This window comes from Prionailurus bengalensis, chromosome E1 (assembly GCF_016509475.1).
Source record: "Prionailurus bengalensis isolate Pbe53 chromosome E1, Fcat_Pben_1.1_paternal_pri, whole genome shotgun sequence".
Lineage (NCBI taxonomy): Eukaryota > Metazoa > Chordata > Mammalia > Carnivora > Felidae > Prionailurus > Prionailurus bengalensis.
The window spans coordinates 60471988-60495546 of record NC_057347.1 but is presented as its reverse complement, the minus strand read 5'-3'; the positions used below and the strand labels follow the sequence as shown (position 1 = coordinate 60495546).

The window sequence follows — 23559 nt, the reverse complement described above, 5'->3', positions numbered from 1 at the left end:
CCGCCAGGCTCGGGGTCGACGGCCGAGCGCTTCGCTCTGCGTCCCAGGCCGCGACGGCCTCGCGCTTCCCCTCGCGGCGCTCGTCCCGGGCTCGGGGCGGCTCCCGCGTTCGGCCCGGTTCCGCAGCGGCCTGGCCCGATGGCGCCTCAGCGGAGGGGCGCGCTCAGGGCGCCCGAGGGCAGCGGGGCGTCAGAGCGCCGGCGCCCGTGCAGGTACAGGGCAGCGTGGGGAGGGGCGAGCTGCGGCGGGCGGGGCGGGGCCGTGTGATGGGCGTGGTCTGCTTGGGGCGGGGCCTCGGGAGCGCGTGCTGCGCAGCTGGGTCGACTCCTCCTCCCCGCCCCGGGGATATCTATGATCCCTGTTTAAAATAATCAGGTATCCACTCAACATGGTCTGACCATGCTGTGCCCACCTTGGGACTTATTTAACTGGATTTCGTTTTCTTCATATAGCACTGCAAAGGGGGGAGGCACATATAAAAATAAGTCAGATTCCCTCCTTTTCAAGAATTAATTACATATTTAAAGCAAGGGTGCCTTGATCTTTTTTCTTATTTTTTTGCAAGTTCTTTAAACCCTACAGTCACCAAGTTTTTCCTAGACAACAGAGCACACAGTTTCTCAGTTACACACGTGCACACACGCATGCATGCAACATCAGTAATTACGTTAGTTAGACGTACAGTTAACCCAGGTTGTGCAAGAAGTGTCTTAATTATGAATGATTTTCATTGTTGCTTGTACTGTCCTCTTGGCTGGCTTGTGGGTGGACTCACACCTTAGTTACGTCCACCAGGAGCACATGTGTGGTTCTGGAGGGTCACTTTCGGTTTCAGGGAACGTGATTGGCATTGGCAACCTAGATTCAGGTTCTCCATGAGCCTGGCTGGGCTGGGAGGGACACTGGCCGGCAGCTCATCTGGTTGCCAGCACAGGGCACAGTGGGCCCTGCCTGGTCAGATGGGGCTGGGGGCCACACTCCCCACCATATCCTTCCAGGCTGGCGAGTGCTTCTGGATTGGTTGGGAGTAGCTCTGGCCTCTGTTAGGGCAGGAACAGTTTAAGGCTCCCTGTGATTGTGAACATGCTCCCTGGTCATCGTGGCCCACTTTTCAGCACATGTGAGTGCAGTTGTGTTTTGTCCTCAGCACAAAGAATGTCCGGGCACCTTGGGAGGTGCGGAGGAAGTGGCTGAGAACTACCGTCCTGGGGGCCTGTGCTGTGCTTACTGGGCTCCTGCTCTGGAGCAGCCTGGGGGGTGATGATGGCGTCACTGAGGTCCTGGCTCACCGTGGGGAGATCCTGCCTGGCAGGTTCATTGAGGTGCCCTGCTCGGAGGACTATGACAGTCACCGAAGGTTTGAAGGTAGGCGATGCAGCCTTGGTCTGGGAAAGAGCCTTACGCGAACACCGAACGTGGTGCGTTTGAGATGCGTGGGTCTTTTGCTGCAGCGACGTGGTGTGGGGGTCCGGGGGGTACAGTCAAACTTTCCCTCCTTCAGGTCGGTTAACCCACACGTGGGCTGGGAAGTGCAAGGGCAGGCCTGCTGATCACCGAGGTGCCCCACACTGTGGGTACTGTCTGTTGGAGGAGACTGCCTGAAGGGACATAACAGAATTGGAAAGGCAGGGATGAAAAAGTTGAAGCCAGAAAAGGCATTAGCTGTAGAGTGTCATTAGGTGTATTTGCTGCAGAAAATGTTGCAACGAAAAATGTCCCTACCAGAAGCCCTTCCTGGTGTCGTGTAGTGTGTCCCTGTGTGTCCCCTTCTGGAGGGGAGGAGGGGAGTGCTGCCCAGAGGCAGCGGCCGCCCAGGAGTTCAGCACCCTGGAGAGCCCCCTCCTCCACCCCCCCCCCTTCCTCCCCGCCCCGCCCCGCCCCGCCCCGCGCCTGCCCCTGCACTGGGCACTGTCGGCTTTATTTCCTGCACGTTCGTTGCTGCCTGGACGCTTTCTCAGTTTTAAAAACCTAGCCTGCGCCACTGGGTTTTAAGGACAAAATTCAGTCAATTTTTTAATTCGGAGCAATGCTTTGGACCTGAACTGGAAGAAGATTGCCGAGTCTTTCCACTGAGGGGCGCTGTGGTGACGCACACCAGAGGAGATTACCTCCCCCTGACTCCCTCAGCCTTTCCCTCTTAACCTGTGTCCCGGCTTTTGAGAAAGTATTTTTCAAGTAGTTAGAAGTGAAGTTTCTTCTTGCCCATTTAATAATTTAGCCACATTAAAACAGTTTGCGGGGGGGGGGGCGGGGGCACGGGGTTCCAGTTTGGGATGATGAAGGCATTCGGGAGATGAATGGTGATGTTGGCACAACAGTATGAATTTGCCTCATATCCCTGAACTTGTACACTTAAAAATGGTTACAATGGGGGGCGCCTGGGTGCTCAGTCGGTTAAGGGTCCGTCTTTGGCTCAGGTCATGAACCCTCAGTTCGTGATTTCGAGCCCAGCAGTGGTCTGTCTTGCACTCAGCACAGAGCCTGCTTTCGATCCTCTGCCTCCCTCTCTCTCTCTCTCTCTCTCTGCCCCTCCCCTCCCCCACTCTCTCTCTCTCAAAAAAATTTTTTTAAATGGCTAAAATGGTAAATTTTGTGTTATGTATATTTACCACAATACAAAGAACAGTTAAAGTGTATTTAAAGCTTCTAGTTGGGGCTCCTGATGTGGGAGGATCTGCCCCCTGGGGGGTGTCTGGACAGGCTGCTGCACTGTGTATATGTGGAGCGTGTGCTCATGCATGTGCACAGATGAGTCAGCCATTCAAAATTCACTTTTTCACCCAAATGATGCTCTTCACACTCACACTGAACACGTTGTGTCGCTGATGGACTTTAGCATTTCAAAATTTATGGGGTTTCGGTTCTGTTTAAAAATTGATTTCTGGGGCGCTTAGATGGCTCAGTCGGTTGAGCGTCCAGCTTGGGTCATGGTCTCGAGGTTTGTCAGTTCAAGCCCCATGTGGGGCTCTGTGCTGACAGCTGGGAGCCTGGATCCTGCTTCAGATTCTGTGTCTCCCTCTCTCTCTGCCCCTCCCCAGCTTGCACTCTGTTTCTCTCTCTCAAAAATAAACATTAAAAAATTTTTTTTAATTGATTTTGGGGGCACCTGGGTTACTCAGCTGGTTAAGTGTCCAACTTTGGCCCGGGTCATGATCTCACGGTTCGTGAATTTGAGCCCCGCATTGGGCTCTCTGCTAACAGCACGAAGCCCACTTCAGCTCAGGTCATGATCTCAGGGCTCGTGAGTTTGAGCCCCGTGTCAGGTTCTGTGCTGACAGCATGAAGCCCACTTCTGATCCTCTGTCCCCCTCTCTCTCTGCCCCTCCCCCGTGCACATGCATGGTCTCTCTCAAAATAAATGAACTTAAAAAATGGTTAGATTTTTTAAAAAAATTGATTTCTAACCTAATTGCATTATAGGTAGATAAAATAATGTGTATGATATAGATCTCTGATTTTGGCTCAGACTTTCATTTTGTGTTTTTGTAAATGTTCCATATACACCTGGAAAAATGTTTCCTAACGGTTGCGTGCAAAGTTCTATGTAATTCTCTTAGTCTCCTACCATGTATACAAACCATCTATATCCTCATGGATTTCTGCCTCCTTTGTCCGTCGAGTACTGAGGGAGGTGTGCAGGAATCTCCACTTCGACTGTGGGTCTGGTAGCTTCTGTCATGTTGACTGTTTCACGTTTGAGATGGTACTATCTAATGCTGTTTGTCACACCTTCATCTTCGTGGTCAACTGTTCTATCATCTCTAAATATGACCCTCTTTTTCCCTGTAATGATTCTTTTGCCTTAAAGTGCATTAGTTATACAGATAATCACTCTCCAACTTTTCTTTTGGTGATCATTGTATTTTCTTTTATTATTAACCCTTCTGTGTCTCATATTTACATTTTTTATGAAAAGCATACATCTTGCTTTTGTTTATAATGAAAACACCTGTGTCAGTAGGATTGTATTTAGCCTTCTGGAACTGAAGCACCCCTCCCCCGATGGTCCTCCAAGTAGAAGTTTATTTTCCCCACACAACAAGGCCCAGAGAGACGCCCCCCCCCCCCCCCCCCCGCCCCCAGGCTGGCCTGATGCTCTGTGAGCCCCTCACCACTCGTACTCAGTGTGTGGCTCACATGGTCTCAGGACATTCTCTGACCTCCAGGCACCAGGCTCATGTTCCAGGCAGGAAGGGGGGAGAAAAGATGAAAAGTTAAAGGTCAGCCCAACAGGTCCTGAATGTCCCAAGTCTCCATCTCATTGGCCAGGACCTGTTGATGGCCCACCTAGTACAAGGGAGCTGGGCCCACCTTAAGTGCTGAAACACAAGGAGTTTGCAGAGCCTGTCCGCCTCTGATGCTCTGCCTCTTCCTGGCCTCATCCACCTGACCCTGGCTCCATCCCCAACTGGGCTTCTTTACCCTCATGCCCCTAAGCAGCTGCACCTCCTGGTTGCAGAGAGGCAGAGGGAGCTCAGGGTGGGACATGTGGTAAGCACATTTGGTGGCAGCTTTTGCTGGGTCCCTGGGATAGGACAGTGACTAGAATTACAAGCACAACTTCAGTTGTCCTGGAAGGACTTTCTCACAGGGGCTTAGGAAGGCTGGGTCTGTGGTCATGGATTGTCATGGATGCCGCCTCTGGGGTGGCTCAGGGCTCTCTTCCCAAGGGTAAGCAATGAGCCAGATGCTTCCCAGCGTCCTGCCTGGTGTGGGACCACCAGGAGTGTGCTGTGCCCAGCGGGATGTCAGCGTGTCCTACACAGGATGCACTTATGCTGAGGAATCATTGTCGCTTCTCTGAAATTCATACCTGTTTAGGTGTCTTTTATTTTATTTTATTTTATTTTATTTTATTTTATTTTATTTTTTAATGTTTACTTATTTATTGAGGTGGGGGGTGGGCTGTACTGTCAGCACAGAGCCTGATGCGGGGCTTGAACTCATGAACTGTGAGATCATGACCTGAGTCGAAATCAAGAGTTGGACGCTTAACCAACTGAGTCACCCAGGCACCCCTAGGTGTCTTGCATTTTGTTTGCCAAATCTGTCCCCCCAATCCTGTGGAAGGCACAGCCCACCCCACAAAACTGTCCCTGGGGAAGGCCAGCTACAGGTAAATCCTCAACAAATGCAAATGGCTCTGTTGGGATTCAGCATGGGGTCAGCATCTCATTCTGGCTATCTCTCTCCAGGCTGCTCCCCTAGGAAGTGTGGGCGGGGCATCACCGACACCGTCATCACCAGGGATGAAGCCCGGAGGATTCGCAGGTACCCAAGCCTTTTCTGTCCTGAACAAGTGTGAAAGTGGGGCTGGGGGACAGGAAGCAGACAATTACTACGAAAAAGATGATTTAAGGAAATTCATTTAGAACTCCCTAAGAATTTTCTTGTATGCTTCCAAGGGCAAAGGTAGGCTTTTCCAATTTCCAGGAGCGAAGGCTTTTGCCCTCAGTCATGTGGCTGCTGATGCAACCTGTCAGAAGCCTAACCACTCTTCACGGGAAGTGGTTCTGACCTGTAGAGGAGGTCGGGGGAGTGCTGCTTCCATGAGCTGCTGGCGGAGCCCTGGGACACCTGTGGAGAGCAGGTGGTCACTAGAGAGCAGTTCAGTCTCTGTGCCGAGACTGGCTAGGAATTAGCCCTTTGGCCAACTGGCTGTGACTCAGGATGGGGCAGGAAGTCTTACTCAGGTACAGTTGACACTGGCTTTTCCTTTGTTGGGATTAAAAAACTTTTTTTAATGTTTATTCATTTTTGAGAGGAAGAGAGAGAGAGAGAGAGAGAGAGAGCGCGCGCATGCGTGTGGGGGAGGGGCAGAGAGAGAGGGAGACACAGAATCCGAAGCAGGCTCCAGGCTCCAAGCTGTCAGCACAGAGCCCGACAAGGGGCTTGAACTCACAGTGTCTGTGAGATCACGACATGAGCTGAAGTTGGACGCTCAACCGACTGGGCCACCCAGGTGTTCCTAACAACAAGATCTTAAGGCTTTGATTTTCCAACAACTTGTTCAGACACAAAAGCTGTTTAGACACACATGCCAAGTGCCCAGTGGAGCAGAGTCTGACCCTCGAGTTGCCTTTTGCCCACGTGCCCAGCCGAGGGTCCCGGCTGCCTTCTGCCCGTGTGCCTGGCCCAGGGTCCCGGCTGCCTTCTGCCGGTGGTGTGCCCAGCTGAGGGTCCCAGCAGGGAGACGGTCCCCATGCTTCTACGTAACAGTGTAGGGACTTGTTGGGCAGGAGTCAGCGATATTTCAGGGGCCGATCTGTCCCCAGTACAGCTTCCTGGTAGGCTGTGATTGGTCTGTAAAATGCTCTTGCGTCTCCAGTGATGTGGATGGTCCTGTCAGATGCAGCACAGGCCTCTACCTCCTGAGCTGAGGATTGCAAAGGTGTCCCCCCAGCCTTTGATGACCAGGGGGGGGACGCGTCAGCCCAGAGGGACCCAGTGGGGGTAGTTCAGCCTATTTTAGTGGGCACCAGCTCTCAGTGCCAAAGGTGGAAATTAAATTTAAGCTCAGTAGTTTCTAAACTGTGTCATATATAATTAACAAGACCATGATGAAATATTGCCATTTTCTCATTTGCCTTTGCAAATTGAGTCCTTTGGTCTGAATGTGTGTTTATATCATAAACAGTAAATGATCTGTTAACATTGCATTAATCGTGCGGGTTGTTACTTGCCCGGCTATATATCATAGACTATTCTACCGACTAAATCCTGACTTACAATGACCTTTCCCCACAGCATAGCCGAGAAGGGGCTGTCCCTGGGAGGATCTGACGGAGGGGTGAGTTCCTGCTTTAGTTTTCTTTCTACCCCTTTAACTTGCTCACCATCCGAGGGACAGTGGCACTGGATTTGCAGGGCTCTTGGGTACCCCCCTCCCCCCACACCACATTTGGTGGACATGGGAGTGTCCCCTCTCTTCAGGGTGAGTCACAGCAACCTGCTCCAGATCTCATTCGTATTTCAGACACCCAGCTGGGGGCAGATGGACATGGTCGCAGGCAGTGAGCTTAGGGGGAGTGAGTTAGAAGCCCAGTGAGGAGGGTGACAAGCCCTGGAAACAGGAGAGGCAGAAGTGGAGGGCTGCTGGGAAATGGTGGCAGACACACTCCCCAGGCCCCAGGCAGGAGGTGCCCACAGACACGGTGTGGGCACTGTCATCTGTGAGGTGCAGGGGGCTCAGGGCTCGCATGAACGACTCACCCCCCCCGGAACCTGGGGATAGGACCTTATTTGGAAAAGGGTCTTTGCAGATGCCACTAAGTTAAGGGACTCAAGAGGAGATAGTTCTGGACTGGGGTGGGCCCTAAGTCCAATGGCGAGAGAGGCAGAGGGAGATCTGAGGAAGAAGAGGAGAAGCCACAGGAAGATAGAGGCAGAGGTGGAGGGATGCCGCCACAAGCCAGGGGACGCCTGGAGCCACCAGAAGCTGGAAGACGCAGGAGGCACTCTCTCCTAGGGCCTCTGGAGGGAGCGTGGCCCTGCCCACACCTGGATTTAGGACCTCTGGCTTCAGTAGCTGTGACAGGATAAAGTTCTGCTCGTTCAAGCCCCCAGTTGGTGGTGATTAGTTACAACAGCTGCTGGGAACAGGCGGCCAGCACTGTGTCTCATCTGCCTCCTGGGCAGCCTCTGTCCCTGCGAGCCCTGCACGTCAGCTTGCCTTCCCGTGTGGCGTCCTGAACGTGGGTCTCCTCACCCAGTGAGTGGAGCTGTGGAAGATCAGTCCCCTCTGCATTGTTTGGTGATCCCTGGATTATCGCCATTACACGGACCTGAATCAGTCTACATGTTTGAAAGTCCTGGGAAGATTAGTTTACAGACTTTGGTAGAATTTCTAAGTATTTCTCTGATGATCTGCATGGCTTTATTTTATTCTGCAAACTTTTACCTGGAAATTAAGCTCCTTTTATTTCGGTTTGATTTGACTCAGAGGGAGCATTTATTAAAAACCCATTTGTGCATGGACTCATTTCTTATTCATTGTTGGACATTCCCCCAGGAAATTGTCTTGTGGCAAATTATCAGATTTGATGTCTTTAAGCTCAGTTAACATTTATTTTTTTTTAATTTTTTGTTTTTACATTTATTTATTTATTTATTTATTTAATTTTATAATTTTTTTTTTCAATGTTTTTATTTTTGGGACAGAGAGAGACAGAGCATGAACGGGCGAGGGGCAGAGAGAGAGGGAGACACAGAATTGGAAACAGGCTCCAGGCTCTGAGCCATCAGCCCAGAGCCTGACGCGGGGCTCGAACTCACGGACCGCGAGATCGTGACCTGGCTGAAGTCGGACGCTTAACCGACTGCGCCACCCAGGCGCCCCTACATTTATTTATTTTTTGAGAGACATAGAGAGACAGAGCACAAGCAGGGGAGGGTCAGAGAGAGAGGGAGACACTGAATCTGAAGCAGGCTCCAGGCTCTGAGCTGTCAGCACAGAGCCCGACACGGGGCTCAAACTCACAAACCATGAGATCATGACCTGGGCTGAAGTCGGACGCTTAACCGACTGGGCCACCCAGGCACCTCTCAGTTAACATTTATTAACCTCAAATTATGTTCAAACCTCCGGGCTGGTTGCTGTATCAATGAGGAAAGATATAGTAGCTTCCCAGACAGCATAAAAATGATTTGTGCTGGTGACCACTTCTCCTAGATATGGGGAAGGGCCCACAGAAGGGAGTGCACGACACTTTGGCCATCCTGTAGAGAGGTATGACTCACTAATTCCACTCCTAGGGATTTCCCAAGAGGATGAAAGCATCTGTCCAAACAGACTTGTCCGCCAGTGCTCAGAGCAGATTTGTAATAGCCCCAAACTGGAAACAGGCCACGTGGCTGTGGCATCCCGGACCACGGAGTACTCCTTAGCAACAAGGACGGTGGACGTCTGTAGACACGAAGGCATGAGCAAACCACAGAGAGGTGATGCTGAGTGGAAGGAGCCAGACCCAAAAAGAGCGCATCCCACATGATTCCATTCACAGATAATTCTAGAAAGCGTGAATCAGTCTGTCATGGCAGGAAGCACATCAGTGGTTCCCTGGGTGGGGAGGGGTGGGTGGAGAGAGGCAGGAGCAGGATGGTAAAGGGGTGCAAGGACATTTTGGGATGTGGTTGTTATCTTGGTGATTGATGGTGGTTCATGGGCGTGTGATGTGTGGCCCCCTTACACCTCAACAGGGCTGAAGGAGGGAGGGTGGGTGGGGTGTGATTCAGCTGCAGGAGTTCACAGACTGTGTACTGTTTTCAGCAAATCGGACTAGGCAGGAGAGAACGAGATGTCCTATACATACCCTGGGCCCAACTTTCTTGAAACCCAGCACTGCTCCCTGGCCCAGGCTGGATCTCAGTGGTCTGCGTTTACCTTTGGCGACTTTCAAACCCCGTCACCCTGTGCTCTGTGCACGTCTTTTCCAGGCGTCCATCCTGGACTTGCACTCAGGAGCCCTGTCTGTTGGGAAGCACTTTGTGAACCTGTACAGGTGAGAGCCCAAGAGGGGCTGCGACCCTCTCTGTGCGGTATGACCTTGCACCCTTGTGCAGTTCTTAGCTGGGAAGTGGGAGGTGTGGCCCTTCTCAGGCGCAGGGTCCCTGTTCGCCAGCTGCAGGGAATAGTTTAGTGCTACATCCAGGGAGCGCTTCTTGGGAAAGCAGGACCTACCTGAGGCCTAGGGACAGCTAGAGGAAGGGGGGGGGGGGGGCGGTGCCCACCAGGCTCTGGGGCCAAGGGGAGCTGGAAAGAGTCAGGGGCACTCTGATCCTCCCTGAGGCCAGGGAAGGAAAAGGATTCTCCCAGCCTTGCTGAATGTCACCCTCACTCTGCTGGTGTTGACTTCCCTGCCTTTTAATCACATAGTTGTCACTGTAGAGGGAGCAGTTAGGGCAAGCTAGTTTTCAGGGACCTACTGGTTAGTTGGAGGAAACACTGAGTTTAAAGGAAATAAGGAAAAGATTTAAATGTTACATAATAAAACGTTAACAATAAACGTTTAATGAAATGTAGCATTTGTTAACACTGTTTTTTCGCAGATACTTTGGAGATAAAATACAAACCGTCTTCTCAGAAGAGGACTTCCAGTTGTACCGGTGAGGAGGAAAGGGGTGAGGAGGTCAGATGTGGAGGCAGGTGCAGCGGGCTGAGTGGGGAGGGCCGAGGGTCGGTGTGCCCAGGAGCCCAGCCCAACCGGGGGCGGAACCCAAGTGTGCCCCGCCCACCGGCACTGCCCACCCACCACCTAGACCACACCCACCCCGCCCACCAGTCAACCCCACCCCATCTTCGTCCCGCCCACTAGCCCCGGATCCACTCCACTCTATCCAGTCCACGCCCACCCACTGCCCCGCCCACCATGCACCCTAGACCACACCCACCCCGCCAGCACCGCCCACTCAACTCAATCCAGGCCACGCCCACCCCTGACCTCGCCCACCCCGGGCCTATGCCAAGGCCTCCCCACCATTACCCTGGCCAGGCCACGCCTACCCCCTTGGTCCTGGTCACACTCACCCCATCATCACCCTGTCCCCTTCCTCCTGTGGTGTGCCTATCCACTTACACCGGCCTAGTCCAAGCCTGCCCCTGACCACACCTCCCAGTCCGTGGCCCACTGGTCACACCCATCCAATCCATGCTTCGACCACACCCTCAAAGACCACCACCCATCCACGCCGGCTGACCACGCCCCAGCAGCGTTCCCTTTCAACCCCGTCCCCCACCCCCCCACCCCGGCCCCTGGCTTGTCGTGGGCATGTTGTGAACAGAGGGTCTCACGAAAGGTGAAATGCATCGTTCACTTTGTTGGAATCCCGGCAGGTGGATGAAGGGGTGTTACCTCTCTGCCCCCAGGAGGCCAGGGAACCCAAAGACCCAGCGAGTGGCCGCAAAAATACTGAGGGGAGGCGGGGTTGTGCGGACTGGTCTACTCTCCCGGCTCCGAGGTTTCCTTCTTCCCCTGGCTCGTCTCCGGCCCTCTGCGCAGTCAGGGCAGACGTGCGGAATTCACCCGAGCACGCTTTGTGCTGGTGGGTAGTACACAGGGCAGCCGCCTCCGCAGCTGCGGGTCTAGCCAGGCCATCGCCCTCACGCCACCCAGTGGAGGCTGCGTGTGCCCCTCGGCCCAGGGCTGTTCTCTGGCCTTCGCGACAGCTCACGGATACAGAGGCACATCCAGCCTCAGGGGGGTCCAGCAGCTCTTGTAACCGCCGTGCAGGGCTGTGCCCACTCCCCAGCCACACCACACATGCCAGTGCCACCCCCACTTGGTGCCCTGTCAGACACAGCCCTCCTGTCCTGGCAGCTCCCCCGCTGAGGCAAGGTGTTCGTTTGTTTTTGTTTTGTTTTGTTTTTTATCTTGGGGGCAGGAGAAGGGCAGAGAGACAGAGAATCCCAAGCAGGCTCTCCGCTGCCAGCACAGAGCCCGACTCTGTGCTCCTTCCCATGAAGCGTGAGATCATGACCTGAATCCGAAATCCAGAGTCTGGCTCTCAACCGACTGAGCCACCCAGGTGCCCCAGGAGTGTTTTTGTTTTTTACTTAAAACTTTTAACTTTTAGATAATCAAGACTTCCATACTGTTTTGGGAACTAGCACAGGGAGACCCTGTTGTACCCTCCACCCAGGATCCCTGACTGCAACTGCTTCGTGTGAGAGTAGGGTGTTGCCCCCAGGATGTGGCACCATGCCACCTATTTGTTCAGATTCCCTGCTCTCACCTTATTTGTGTGAGTGTGTGCCGTTCTGTCCCCGTGTAGGTCATGCAAGGGCCGCCAGTCACGCCACCGGGCATCCCGTCCCCACGCGGCCCCCACTTTGCCCTTATGCACCCTCAGCTCCAGCACCCATCCCCAACCAGCAGCCAGCAGGCCTCCTGGGCTGGAAACACAGCTGCCGCTTCCCCTTGGTCACGTCTCCAGGGAGACAGCTGGAAAACAAAGCTGGGCTACTGGTCCAGAGAGAAGTGAGGGGTCGGATGAACTCTACACATGAATAGTAACGGCAGTGAGTGGTGCACTTGATCCCTGCCATGTGCTAGTGACCTCACTTGGTGGCTGTGAAGTCTGGGCCTGGAGCGCGACAGGGTCTCCTGGTACAACCAACCAGGCACTGGTGGTGCAGGAGCCTCAGTCTGTGATTACCCAGTGACCAGTTAACGTCGTTCACCATGTTACCGTTTAGTAAAAAGTGTGGGTCCGTATTTTCACGTTCATAAGGTCGATGAAACATATGAATGAACACCGTGAATGAAGGGAAAACAGCAGATTTCTGTCTCATTTGAGTGTGAACATGCAGAGAGGAAGGGTGTCGGTCACCTCTGTAGTCTGGAAGGGCTTGTGGTCGCACACAGAACCCAGGAAGGGTTGCACAAATGAAAAAGAGTTTGTATTTCTGGAGAGAAAACCCAGTCGGTGGTTGCACCCAGAAGCATGCATGCTGTCGCTGGGCACGTGGGCACTGGATATGACGGCTCCCAAGAGGCAGGCAATGCCCCCTGTGTTCTAGTGCAGCTTAAGGTTTAATAAATGAGATTGGTAATTATCAATGAAGAAAGAGGAAAGGAACCAATCAGTTTCACACAAGAAACCAATTGTTAAAATAATAATAACTAAAAAAATAATGAAAACTTTTCAAAATATGTTGTTGAAGAGTGTTGTCAAGTAAATGGCAGTGTTTAGAGAAATCTTTTTTCTCATCTTGTCTATTCTATGGTTAAAAATAACCGAGCATTTGGAGACATGACCAGAATATTACCAGCACAAGATACCAGTGTGATCTAATTTATGGTCTAGATCATCACAGAGCACATCTGCAGAGTGACAGAGCAGAGTTTGGGTGACATCTCCACTGCTGTCTCCCACACAAGGTTTCCGATAATTCACAGAAAATGCAACGCTCCGTCTGTGGGTCTCACAACCCTGGAAGGAGAATGGTGGCTGAGATGGGCTATCTGGCCAATGTTCAAGGCAAACATTTGGTCTGAACCGTTCCCCGCACCACACCTCGGGCTGTTACACTCAGGACCACGTCCACGTCGTGTCCTGGACTCTGAGTCACCAAACCGCCTTTTCTGGATGTGCCGAAGATAAAAACCACCAAATCGCTTCCAGACTTTTCTCAGCCGCCATCTGTGCGCTGACATCAGGGAGAATACGCAGCATGTTATGCACAGAAGCCAGAACCATGAAAGCTGAGGACTGTCCTGGTGGCCCCGTGGGAGCCGTCGCCACAGCGGGAACCGTCACAACGGGAGCCATCCCCACAGCGAGAGCCGTCGCCACAGCGGGAACTGTCACCACAGCGGGAACCAAGAAGTGGAAGGCCAGTGTGCCCCAAGTGGGCGGGGCTCTTTCTGGCTCCAAGGTGGAAATGCTAAGTTGGTGAACATAGAATAAAAGTGAGGAAACCAGGAGAGAGAAGCAGAAAGTACTGCAGAAGCTGAGAGAGGAAGCTTGTGCGTGGAGCGAAGCTGGGATTGATTCCAGGAGGAGCAGCATCTCATTGTCAACGCGTCATCCACACCGTGTGCTGTTGGGTGACAGATGGAAGAATATCATGAGTCTCTAAGTTCTTTCAGTTTGTCGGACTCTGACATTTGGCTAAACTCTGAAATGCTTTGGGCCTTGAAGGTGAACAAAGATGAAGAAACGGAGCCCGCTGGATAAGTGATGTGCTCATAAGTACTTTTTATGACTTGGGTGATAAGAGCTACTGAATGCATATGTCCCTCCTACCCCATGGAGGAGTCCGAAGAATTCTGAACATAATTGTTGGCCCAGCAGAAGTTCCATGGGCATCACTAATGTTAGAATAACTACTTACTGAGATGAGTTTGGGGGAGCCCCACCCCAGGAAGGGTCTAGCGCACCCCCAGTTAGTGCCCTGCCTTGTGGGAGTACCCTTGAGCACGTGGTGTGCATGTTGAAGCATCATCATCAGTGGTTTGGAAATGTTGGAATGATTTATGTCCTGTTGGGCTGGAGCTCCATCATTTGTGGTCCTAGACCTAGTTTACCATATATTCTGTAAGTGTGCACACAGGTAGGTACCTGTGTGTGCACATGTATGTGTGTGTGCACACCTGTACATGTAGGCGCGTGGGGGGGTGTACACGTATGTATGTGTATATGGGAGCAGGTATGTGCATGCGTAGTTATGTCTTGCAGGCATGTATTGTGCTTGTGTATGGGAGTTAGTGTGTATGGTGTGTGTACGTGTGTGCGCGTGTGTGTGGGCATGTATGTAGGTAGGTACGTGTGTTCACGTGTGTAGACGTGTGTAGGTAGATGGACAGCAAGTGCATGTGTCCGCCTCACAGGTGTGGCTCAGCCTGTGTAGCGCTGCTCCCCTGCACCCTGGCCTCCCAGGAGTCGGCTCCCTGGGGCTCTGTGGAATGGGCCGTGCAGGTCAGCAGTGGTCCAGGGAGGGTGGTGCCCCCACCACGAATGCCCGTGTGGTGAATTGTGCCCCGTGGCACCTCGCCACACAGCTGCGTGTGTAGGGCTGGGAGCCCAGACCCCTGGACGTGCCAGGGAGGGGCTGGTGTCTCCGGGGGCAGCACCCCTCTGCCGCGGCAGGAATGGCCCGAGCCCCTGACCACGGACGGTGCAGCTCTCAGACAGGGCCGAGGTCGTCCTCCGGGCCTCTGTCGGGAGCACGTGCACCCTGTGCAGAGGGCCGCTCGCCCCGCAGCTGCCTGTCTGTCCCCGCAGACGGGGCCCCCGCCCTTGGCCATGCCCCAAGGAACCGGTCCTCAGGGTTCCTGGCTCTGCACACGATGCGCCTTCACACGTGCGTGGGCCGCGTGTACGTCTGTCCATCTTGCTGCTTTCCCACAGCCGTGTCACTCTGTAGCGTGGCGCTGCGTGGGATCCGTGGGGCCCGTGGCGAATCCTCTCCTCTGAGGCTGCGCTGCTCCTGGGTGACGCCTGTGTCCTCTCTCCAGGGACGTGCGGCAGAAGGTCCAGCTCACGATCGCCCAGGCTTTTGGCATCAGCGCATCTTCGCTGCACCTGACCAAGCCCACGTTCTTCTCCCGCATCAATAGCACCCAAGCCCGGACGGCACACGACGAGTATTGGCACGCGCACGTGGACAAGGTGGGCACCCGCTCTCCAGCATGGGCCCCGGGGCTTGTTCGTGGCTGCCTGAGCTGCCCGCCCAGGTTTCTGAGTGTCCACTGCGGCCTTCCTGTGGTTGGGGTTTTACACATCTTTGTCTCTGATGCTCAGGTGCGTCCCGAACCCCGAGGATGTAGTCGGTGGGGGGGGGGTGGGAACCTGTCCCCAAGTGATGGTGAAAAGTGCTTTAAGAAGTGGTGGGCACTCTGTCCTCTGTGGCCGTCTCCACTGGCACCATAAGCTTCACCACGTATCCCCTGGGCAGCCTTCTGTTGCCCCCGCAGCTGCAGGTAGCCTCTCCTCAGGCCTGCCTGCCCAGCCCCCGTGTTCTTCCTCTTCATGGGAAGATCTCTTGACCACTCCGGACCCTCTGGATTTCCCGTCCTTGCTCTGCTCTCGATCGTGATGTTGACCAGCTGCAGGAGGAGCCCGTCCCTGCCTGTCCTGCAGCCACCCCACCCCCCACTGCCCTGCACACCCACGGTCTCGGCATGCTGCCAGGGGAGACCTGCCTCAGGAGACACCCGAGGGCTGCCATGTGCTCAGGTGACCCAGGACACCCCTTGTGTCCCTAGATGCTAGAACAAAAGAAGCAAGTGGAAAATACCCAGAACCGGGGTGAGTGATGAGGCAGGTTGGGATGCACGCTTGCAGATGTGGCTTTGGCTTCAAGACCAGCCAGACGCCTAGTGTCTGTTTCATCTCGACTGAGCTGATGGAGGAGGCAGCATGCATGGCTGCGAGCACTTGCGTGTGGTTAGTGAAACTGAGGACCCCGATATGTAATCGGCTCAAGCCAGTGTAAACAGAAGTGGCATCTGTGGCCAGTGGCTCCCGTGTGGGCCCACGCCGCTCTGGGGCTCCACCAGATTCAGGCTGGGAGTGTGGGGTTTCTGGCCTCCAGGTGGCAGGCACCATGTGCTCAGATCCGGCTGTGATGGAGCCCCATCCCCCTGCACCTCGTGGCATTGGCAGCTATTGACCCATTGGTAACCACTGTCAGATCATCATTTGGGGACAGGGTGAGACCTTTGGTGTAAGGTGATCGCGGACACTACAGAGGCAGAAGAGGGTGTTCTGGTGCTGAGGGAAAAGACGATGTATGCGGAGGACAGACAGGTACTTCCAGCACACAGAGAAGGGGGCCCCACGCGTGGGCTGGAGTCCAGGAGAATTTCCTGCACGAAGGAAGGACAGCCGTCCACACACCTGGAAGAGTCGGTTCAAGAGAAACACGCCCTGGCCGCGTTCTCGAAGATCATACTCTTCAGGCGGGAAGAGACAGGCCCCGGTGACAAGTTGGAAGCTGCAGGCTCCCCAGAGGGGTGCTTAGAGCCAGGAGGCCACAGAAGGGTCTGCAGGAGCCAGGGCAGTGCGAGCAGCCAAGGACCGCTCACATGTGGGCATGGCGAGAAGACGTCCTCAGACACAAGAGAACTGGACCGTGGCACCTGCTCGTGATCCGTGGGGCTCCTGTCTCTAGCTCAGGACAGACTCCCCAGCAGAGCCAGCTGCTTCCAGTTTCCTCCTTACCCAGGTCCCTGGTTTTCACGTGAGCTTTGGGGGGGTTCCTGTGCAGCATCTGGGGATGGGTGGGTATGAGAGGGTCAGGCTCCTGGACCCTCCTGCTGTACCTGGGTCTCTTTTAGGCTTACGTGGCTCATGTATGCTTTCAACTCATGTGAGGTTCACTGCTGAAGGTGTTCTAGAAGCGGGCCCTGGGAGATCGTGGTCTCCCATCACCCTGGTGTTTGTTTGGTGAACGCACGTCAGTTAAGGCGAAGCCGAGATGGGCTCTTGGTGGGGTTGTGGAGCCAAGCCCAGGTGTGTAGAATCCAGCTTCACGTGGCCTGGTGCAGAAGGCACAAGGTGATGTTGGGTCTCCGTCACCACAGCAGCCTTGCTGGTTGGCCACCTCATGTCAGGAGATGACTGTTGTCATGGTGATGGGGGCAAAGATGGTGGCAGGGGAGAAGCCTCTTCAAGCTGTGGTCAGACATGTCGCAGGAGGTTGGCCTGGGGCTTCTGCGTTCCGTTCCCATGATGCCTACAGGTGTCAGTAAAATCTTGTAAGACTGGCTGTCAACCCAGCAGCTTAGATGCAGGGGTCGGGCTGCGTGTCAGGGCTGGCGGGGTGACATTTCAGACTAATTCTTAGACTCTTCCGTTACTGCTCCTCTCCTACCCCAGACTTGCTAATTGAATGGTTCATCAGCCTGGAATACGTTATTATGTGATTAAAATTCTTTGCACGAAAAAAGTGCATCTCTCACTAATTCCGTTTATTAATTATTAAAGCTCTTTGTTCTGATCTGTGTCACTGAAGCCCTTGGAAATTACATCTTCCTTTCATATTACAGTTAGCTTCTCCTCGGCAGCCCGAGGTTTTAAACCAAACCCTGAAGGTGTCACATCGAAAATGACGTGTCTATGCGGCAGCCCTGGCCTGCAGTGGCTTCCAGGGGTCCCTTCTGTCCCCGACTTCGGGGCATCTGAGGAAACAAACGATAGCCGCCCCCTGTTTCCATTCCTTCGTCCAGGAGGGAGTGGGGGTCGATTCTCAGAGGGTCCGTGCTCAGACGCACCCCTCCTCTGCAAACGAGCGTCTACACAAAGAGGGTCAGACACAAAAGGACAGATCCCGTGGGATCCCATGGCTATGAGGTCTCTAGAGTTGTCAGAAGGGTCGGGGCGGGGGGCGGGGGTGAGCGTGTAATGGGACAGTTTCCATGTGGGAGGTTGGAGTTCTGGAGACAGACGGGGGATGGTGGCACAACAGTGAGAACATGCCTGCTGCCCCCCGGACTGCGCACTGAGGTGGTTAAAATGGTAAATTTATGGCACGTGTTTTTACTAGAGTTAAGAACAAAGGTTGGAGTCGCCCAGCATCTGAAAGAGCGACAGCACTTGCCGTTGCTGCTGGTGCAGGAGACTGGCCCTGCTGGTCAGCGATGACGCTGCCACCGTTCCAGGAATCGCTATGGTGCCGGCTTGTCTGCCCTGCGTCCCGCACACGCTGCCTTTCCGGAAGACAGCTGTCCGGGCGTTTGAGCTGTGCCAGAGTCCCAGCAAAAACACACGACCGTGGGCTCAACCAAGGTGTTTCTGAAGTCAAGAAGGCAGTGAGCGGCCTCTGTTAGGTGCACGTGTTGTATGCTGACCTCTGAAGGCTGAGAGCGGTGTCCTGGGCTTGTGTGCCCCACGAGCACCTCGATGGTGACACGCTCCCTCCACTCTGCCCACAGGTGACCTATGGCTCCTTTGACTACACCTCGCTGCTCTACCTCTCTGACTACCTGGACGACTTCGGCGGAGGGAGATTTGTGTTCGTGGAGGAGGGGGCCAACAAGACAGTGGAGCCAAGAGCAGGTAGGGCCCTCACGCGGCAGCCCCAGGCATGGGCAGGTGCCCAGCGATGCTGTGCTTGCCTGGATGCGTCTGCTGGTCCTGGACACCCAGGGGCCCCATCGCCCACGGTCGCTGCCGCCATGGCACAGCGGTTCCCAGAGCCCGCCCCTCCCTGCCCTGTGGTGCACTCCCCAGAGGGACTCAGCAGCTCATGTGAGGTGATACTCCCAACCTGACGATGTTGATAACAGCGCTGAGCACTGGGGCTTGCCTCCCCGGACACAGTGCGGACACTCAGAGCTGCCCAGTGAGCAGGTGCTGGGCAAATGACGTGTCCCTCCCTCTGGCACTTGTGGGAAAGAGGGGGGACTCACAGACAGACCCGGCCACTTGGCTCCAGCCCAGGTACCTCGGACAGCGCCAGTGCCGTCCACCTGCTGCCGCGTCTCACCTGTGCCTGTGGCATTGTCCTCACCTGCTCACTGGGCTCCTGCCGGCTGGGAGCTCGGTCAGGCCAGTGAGGGTGCCCACCTGGCTTGACCAGAATGTTCCTGTCAGCCATGGGGCAGTCCCCCAAGCCGGTGGGTCCAAACTGCTCCTTGTAGTAGCTCTGAATTGGACACCAAGTGGCTTGGAAATCAAAAGGCATAAAAAGGAAATTAAACCGCTTGGGGTTTGCTCTCCTCCCTCCTTGGGGTGAGCACAGGAAGAGGTGTAGACCTGGGCTCAGTCAGTGGGCAGGAGGGGCCCTGGACACCCTGCAGTTCCAAGGCTTTAATGGATAAAGAACCAGAGAAGCTTCTGTCACTGAGGCTGGGTGTTACATGCACATGCTTTTGAGAGGTGCCCTTGTTGTCCCAGAGAAAAGAACACGCAGGATTACAGACACTGAGTTTCTCTCACACGCTTGGTTACTCAGTTGCTGAGCTCAATCTCTAAGTTGTTTACTGAAGAGTGTAAAAAGCCAGAAAGTACCTTTTTGTGAATACTGAAATGTTTTGTGTTTATAGAATTGGGTGGGCAGTACAACTCGATGCACCCCTGGAGGACATAGTCCTGGAGGATGTGGCCTTGGGGCACATGGCCCTGAGGGACATGGTTCTGGGGGTCGTGGCCCTGGGAGACTCTCCCCTGGGAGACCCACTGCTGGGGGACGCAGGTCTGGGGGACGTGGCCCTGGGGGATAGGTTCTAGGGGACGTGGTTCTGGGAGACATGGTCCTGGGGGACAAGGTTCTAGGGGATGTGGTTCTGGGTGACGTGGCCCTGGGGGACATGGTTCTGGGAGGCATGGTTGTAGGAGACGTGGCCCTGGGAGACAAGATTCTGGGGGATGTGGCCCTGGGAGCCCCACCCACCAGTGTAAATGTTACAGGTCTGTCTTGTTCTTTGCCTCGTGTGGTGAGTTAGCAGTGCTGGTCCCTGGACAGATGGTGATTTCATCCTCTGCTAATAATTTCCTTGTGGTTCTGATACGAGCGGCCTGCCACTGGGTTCTTCAGAGCATTTCTGTGGTACCTACTCTTAACTTAATTACTATGGACTTTTCACCAGTCAGAATCAAGTGTAGGGCTTACCTGCTGGTTGGACAGGACAGAGGGGCTCAGGATTGTGCAGCCGGTGCTGTACTTTTCTCTAGTTACCACACCGGCACTTGATGGGGTCTGAGGGCCTCTTTCCAGGTGGACAAGATGAGAGGCAGCCACACTATCTTATACGATTGACCGTGTGCTGTCCCTGCCTGGGGATCAGCGAGGTACATTCGTCCCCACAGACATCGTGGGAGCTGTCGTTTGACTCTGGAGAGACGCACAGCAGCTCACCCACCAATGAGACCAATTTAAATGTTATGGTTCTTGCCTTGGACCATGGTTCTCTCCTCTCTTGTAGAAATTCACAGGAAAATACACACAATAAAATGCACACTTACATTTTCCCACTCATTCGATCTTTCCAGAACCCTCACTCTTTTCCGTAGACCCGGGTTTCCAACGGGGACCATTTTTCTTCCGCCTTGACACTCCCAGCCCCCCTGGGTCTGCCGGCTGTGGCTCTTCTGTAAATGACCTCATTTCACCTTTTCTAGCATATTTCCACTGGCTGTGAAATTCTGGAGTGATAGAATTTTCCTTTCTCTGTAGAAACATCATTTTATTTTCAGGTTCCATTCTTGCTGAGGGAGAGTCGTTGTCAGGGTCACTGTCCCCATGGTCACTGCCTTTTTTCTCTGCTGCTTCCAAGATTTTCCCAAATGACTCATTTCATCTGTTTGACTGTGATGGGCCTCCGCGTCCCACTCGGGGTTGGCTACACCGATTGGATTGGATTGGATTAAAAGCCAGGTTTTCACGACTTTGGGGAAAGTTTGGGTCATTGTTTCCTCAAGTTCTCTTTTTCTGTCCCAATGTTAACTTCTCCTGAGGCTCCAACAGCATGAATGGTGGAAGGCTCTGTATTGTCCCAAGGTTCTTTTCTCTGCTCTTCAGCACCTCTGCCTACAAACTGTGCGGAAACGCTGGAAGGGCCACGGAGACCCCTACTCTTACTGTGCGTCCACAGACACTTGAGAGCTGCGTCTGTCTACATGGGCAGAGGGGGTGGATGGGCACGGGAGGCCGGCAGCCGCTGTGCAGACAGGCCTGGCTGCTGTCCCATGTCTCAAGTTTGAATCAAGAGACCAAGGACAAGATGTGTTTTAAAAATGTAAGTCTCGGGGTGCCTGGATGGTCAGTTGGTTGAGCATCCCACTTCGGCTCAGGTCATGGTCTCACGGTTGGTGGGTTTGAGCCCCCTGTCAGGCTCTGTGCTGACAGCTCAGGGCCTGGAGCCCACTTCGGATTCTGTGTCTCCCTCTCTCTCTGCCCCTCCCCGACTTGCACTCTGTCTCTTTCAAATAAACATTAAAAAATAAATAAATAAATGTAACTCTCAGAAAGTGTGGTGGGTCTAGATTGCTCTGGGAAAGCGTTTCCTTCCCATGGGGGTGGCTGGGCTGGTCCAGAGGAGGGGACTGCACTGTGTGTGAGTTCCAGGAGCCCCCAGGCTCACACTCATAGGTTTCCTGTGTGTTCACCATTTCTTTTGCTCTGTTGTTTCCAAACAGAGCCCGGTTCTCTGTTTACAGCTAGAAAGCAGGGCGTGTCTGAGGTGGCTTCTTCTCTCCTTTGCAAAGATTACGGTCAATTTGCAAGTATTGACGGAAGCAGTCAACTGTCCAGCAGTGGCTTTGTGGGTTTTTTTTTATTGTTTTTTGTGTTGTGGGTTTTTTTTGTTTTGTTTTGTTTTAATTCTTTTTATCTTAGAGAGAAAGAACATAAGCAGGGGAGGGGCAGAGGGAAAGGGAGAGAATCCCAAGCAGGCTCCATGCTTAGTGCAGAGCCTGACACAGGGCTCAATCATTGCCACAACCCTGGGCTCATGACATGAGCTGAAATCAAGAGTCGGATGCTCAACCGGCTGAGCTGTAACTGTGAAGGGAAACGTGGTTGTCAGGGGCCCGGCCACGCGGCCAGAGCATAGTACCTGCTGAATCTCAGGTTCCTCCGTCATGGCTTGGTAATGGTCAGCTCGCTTGTAGAAAATTCTATAGTGCTGTGTGCAAGGCCAGTTAAAGACAGAAGCAGTTGAACATGGAATTGTCTGAAAATGGACAGGTTGGAAGGGCCCCTACTCTGGACTCCCAGAAGCTGCCTTTCCCTAGGCAGAAAGGTGAAGACCTTTTATCTCAACTTGAAGGGAGCTGACGAAGCATTGGGTGTTTTGTCTTGACATATCTTTCTTGATTCTTTGGTAAGACATTGCCATCACTCTCCAGGGTTTGGTTTTGTCTGACATGGGAGTAGAACCTGAAAGCCTGTGAGGGGTGGGCCTGGGGAGGTCACGTGGCCTGTCGGGGCACCCTGGACGGTGCTGGCAGGACCTGGCCCCCACATCTGGGCCCACCCACCACCACCCACAGGGCCAGGGCGGGGGCTGGGGTGCCCCTCACGCATGGAGGTGTCCTGCTGCAGCCGTTCCCATGGTGGGTACACCTGTCCTATTTCCTGGTTTGCTGTGTCAGGGCCGGCCACATGTGTGGCCTCCGGGTCACTTCCCTCTTCTCTCTTCTGTCCCAGGCCGGGTGTCCTTCTTTACCTCAGGGTCCGAGAACCTGCACCGTGTGGAGAAGGTCCACTGGGGCACCCGCTACGCCGTCACCATCGCCTTCACCTGCAACCCCGACCACGGGATCGCAGACCCTGAGTTCACGTAGCCTTCCTGTTCACGGCACCCTCCCGCTGGGAAGCAGCCACACGGAACAGAACGTCCTCCTCTCCCCATTTCAGCCCGTTTCCTTTGAACAAGGTGCCTTATGAATCACCCTGGATTTTGATTTCCTGATGTTTCGATCATTTGTCATCCGTAAGTAAATTAGGGGGAAGCAGCTTTTCACCACCAAGCACTGTGTGTTTGCTTCAGCGTGCTGTTGACATCAGGCCCAGAAGCTAGCAGCGACCCTTCCTCAAGAGGGGATCCCGGGGCCCTGGGTGGAAATTCCCATTTGTGAACAGATAATCATTTGCCTGGGCCTCATCCAGATTCATCCGCCGAAGACTGACTTTTGAATGTGGATGATGCCATGACCTGTAGAGAAGGTCCAGTGAGTGCACGGCTCTGGGAGACACATTGGGGGCCGAGGACCTGAGACATCAGTGATGTGAGTCCCTCCTGACACGACATCTTCCAGAAACCAAGCTGGTCACACCCTGCAGGAGCCCCGGTGATGCTCTGCATAGGAAGGCAGGGTGCGGGGTAGGCCAGGTGGGGCAGCGGGAATCGATTCCCCAGACGGCACGTATAATCTGGGGGAGCGCCGGCAAGGTACAAAGCAGCAGATCAGACATCGTGACAGTGGATTGAGGCCAAGCAGAGGACAGGACACCAATAAACTAACCGTCAGCTGAACCTCAGGCCCCTAGGCTCCAGGGGGCCGCGGGGAAGGAAGTAGCGTCACTGATTGCTCGTCCAGACCCTTTTGGACTGACTGACGTAAATACCGGTGTTCAACTTGATCTTGAATTTCAGAAGAAGTGAGTGTAGG

At 54.0% G+C, this 23559-nt stretch overlaps 1 protein-coding gene across 3 annotated transcripts; it reads left to right on the top strand.

Moving 5' to 3' along the window:
• Positions 1–104: 104 nt before the first annotated feature.
• OGFOD3 (2-oxoglutarate and iron dependent oxygenase domain containing 3) lies at positions 105–22917 on the top strand. Of its 3 annotated transcripts, none has more exons than XM_043585472.1 (9): positions 105–212; positions 1148–1365; positions 5196–5271; positions 6748–6790; positions 9436–9500; positions 10048–10104; positions 14958–15111; positions 18378–18501; positions 22595–22917. In XM_043585472.1, the coding sequence occupies exons 1-9, from the start codon at positions 139–141 to the stop codon at positions 22729–22731; spliced, it is 948 nt and encodes a 315-aa protein (XP_043441407.1). In that variant the 5' UTR covers positions 105–138; the 3' UTR covers positions 22732–22917. The 3 variants fall into 3 exon arrangements, with proteins under 3 accessions (XP_043441407.1, XP_043441406.1, XP_043441408.1); XM_043585471.1 differs by lacking the exon at positions 22595–22917 and adding an exon at positions 20966–21394; XM_043585473.1 differs by lacking the exons at positions 18378–18501; positions 22595–22917 and adding an exon at positions 15398–17392.
• Positions 22918–23559: the final 642 nt, after the last annotated feature.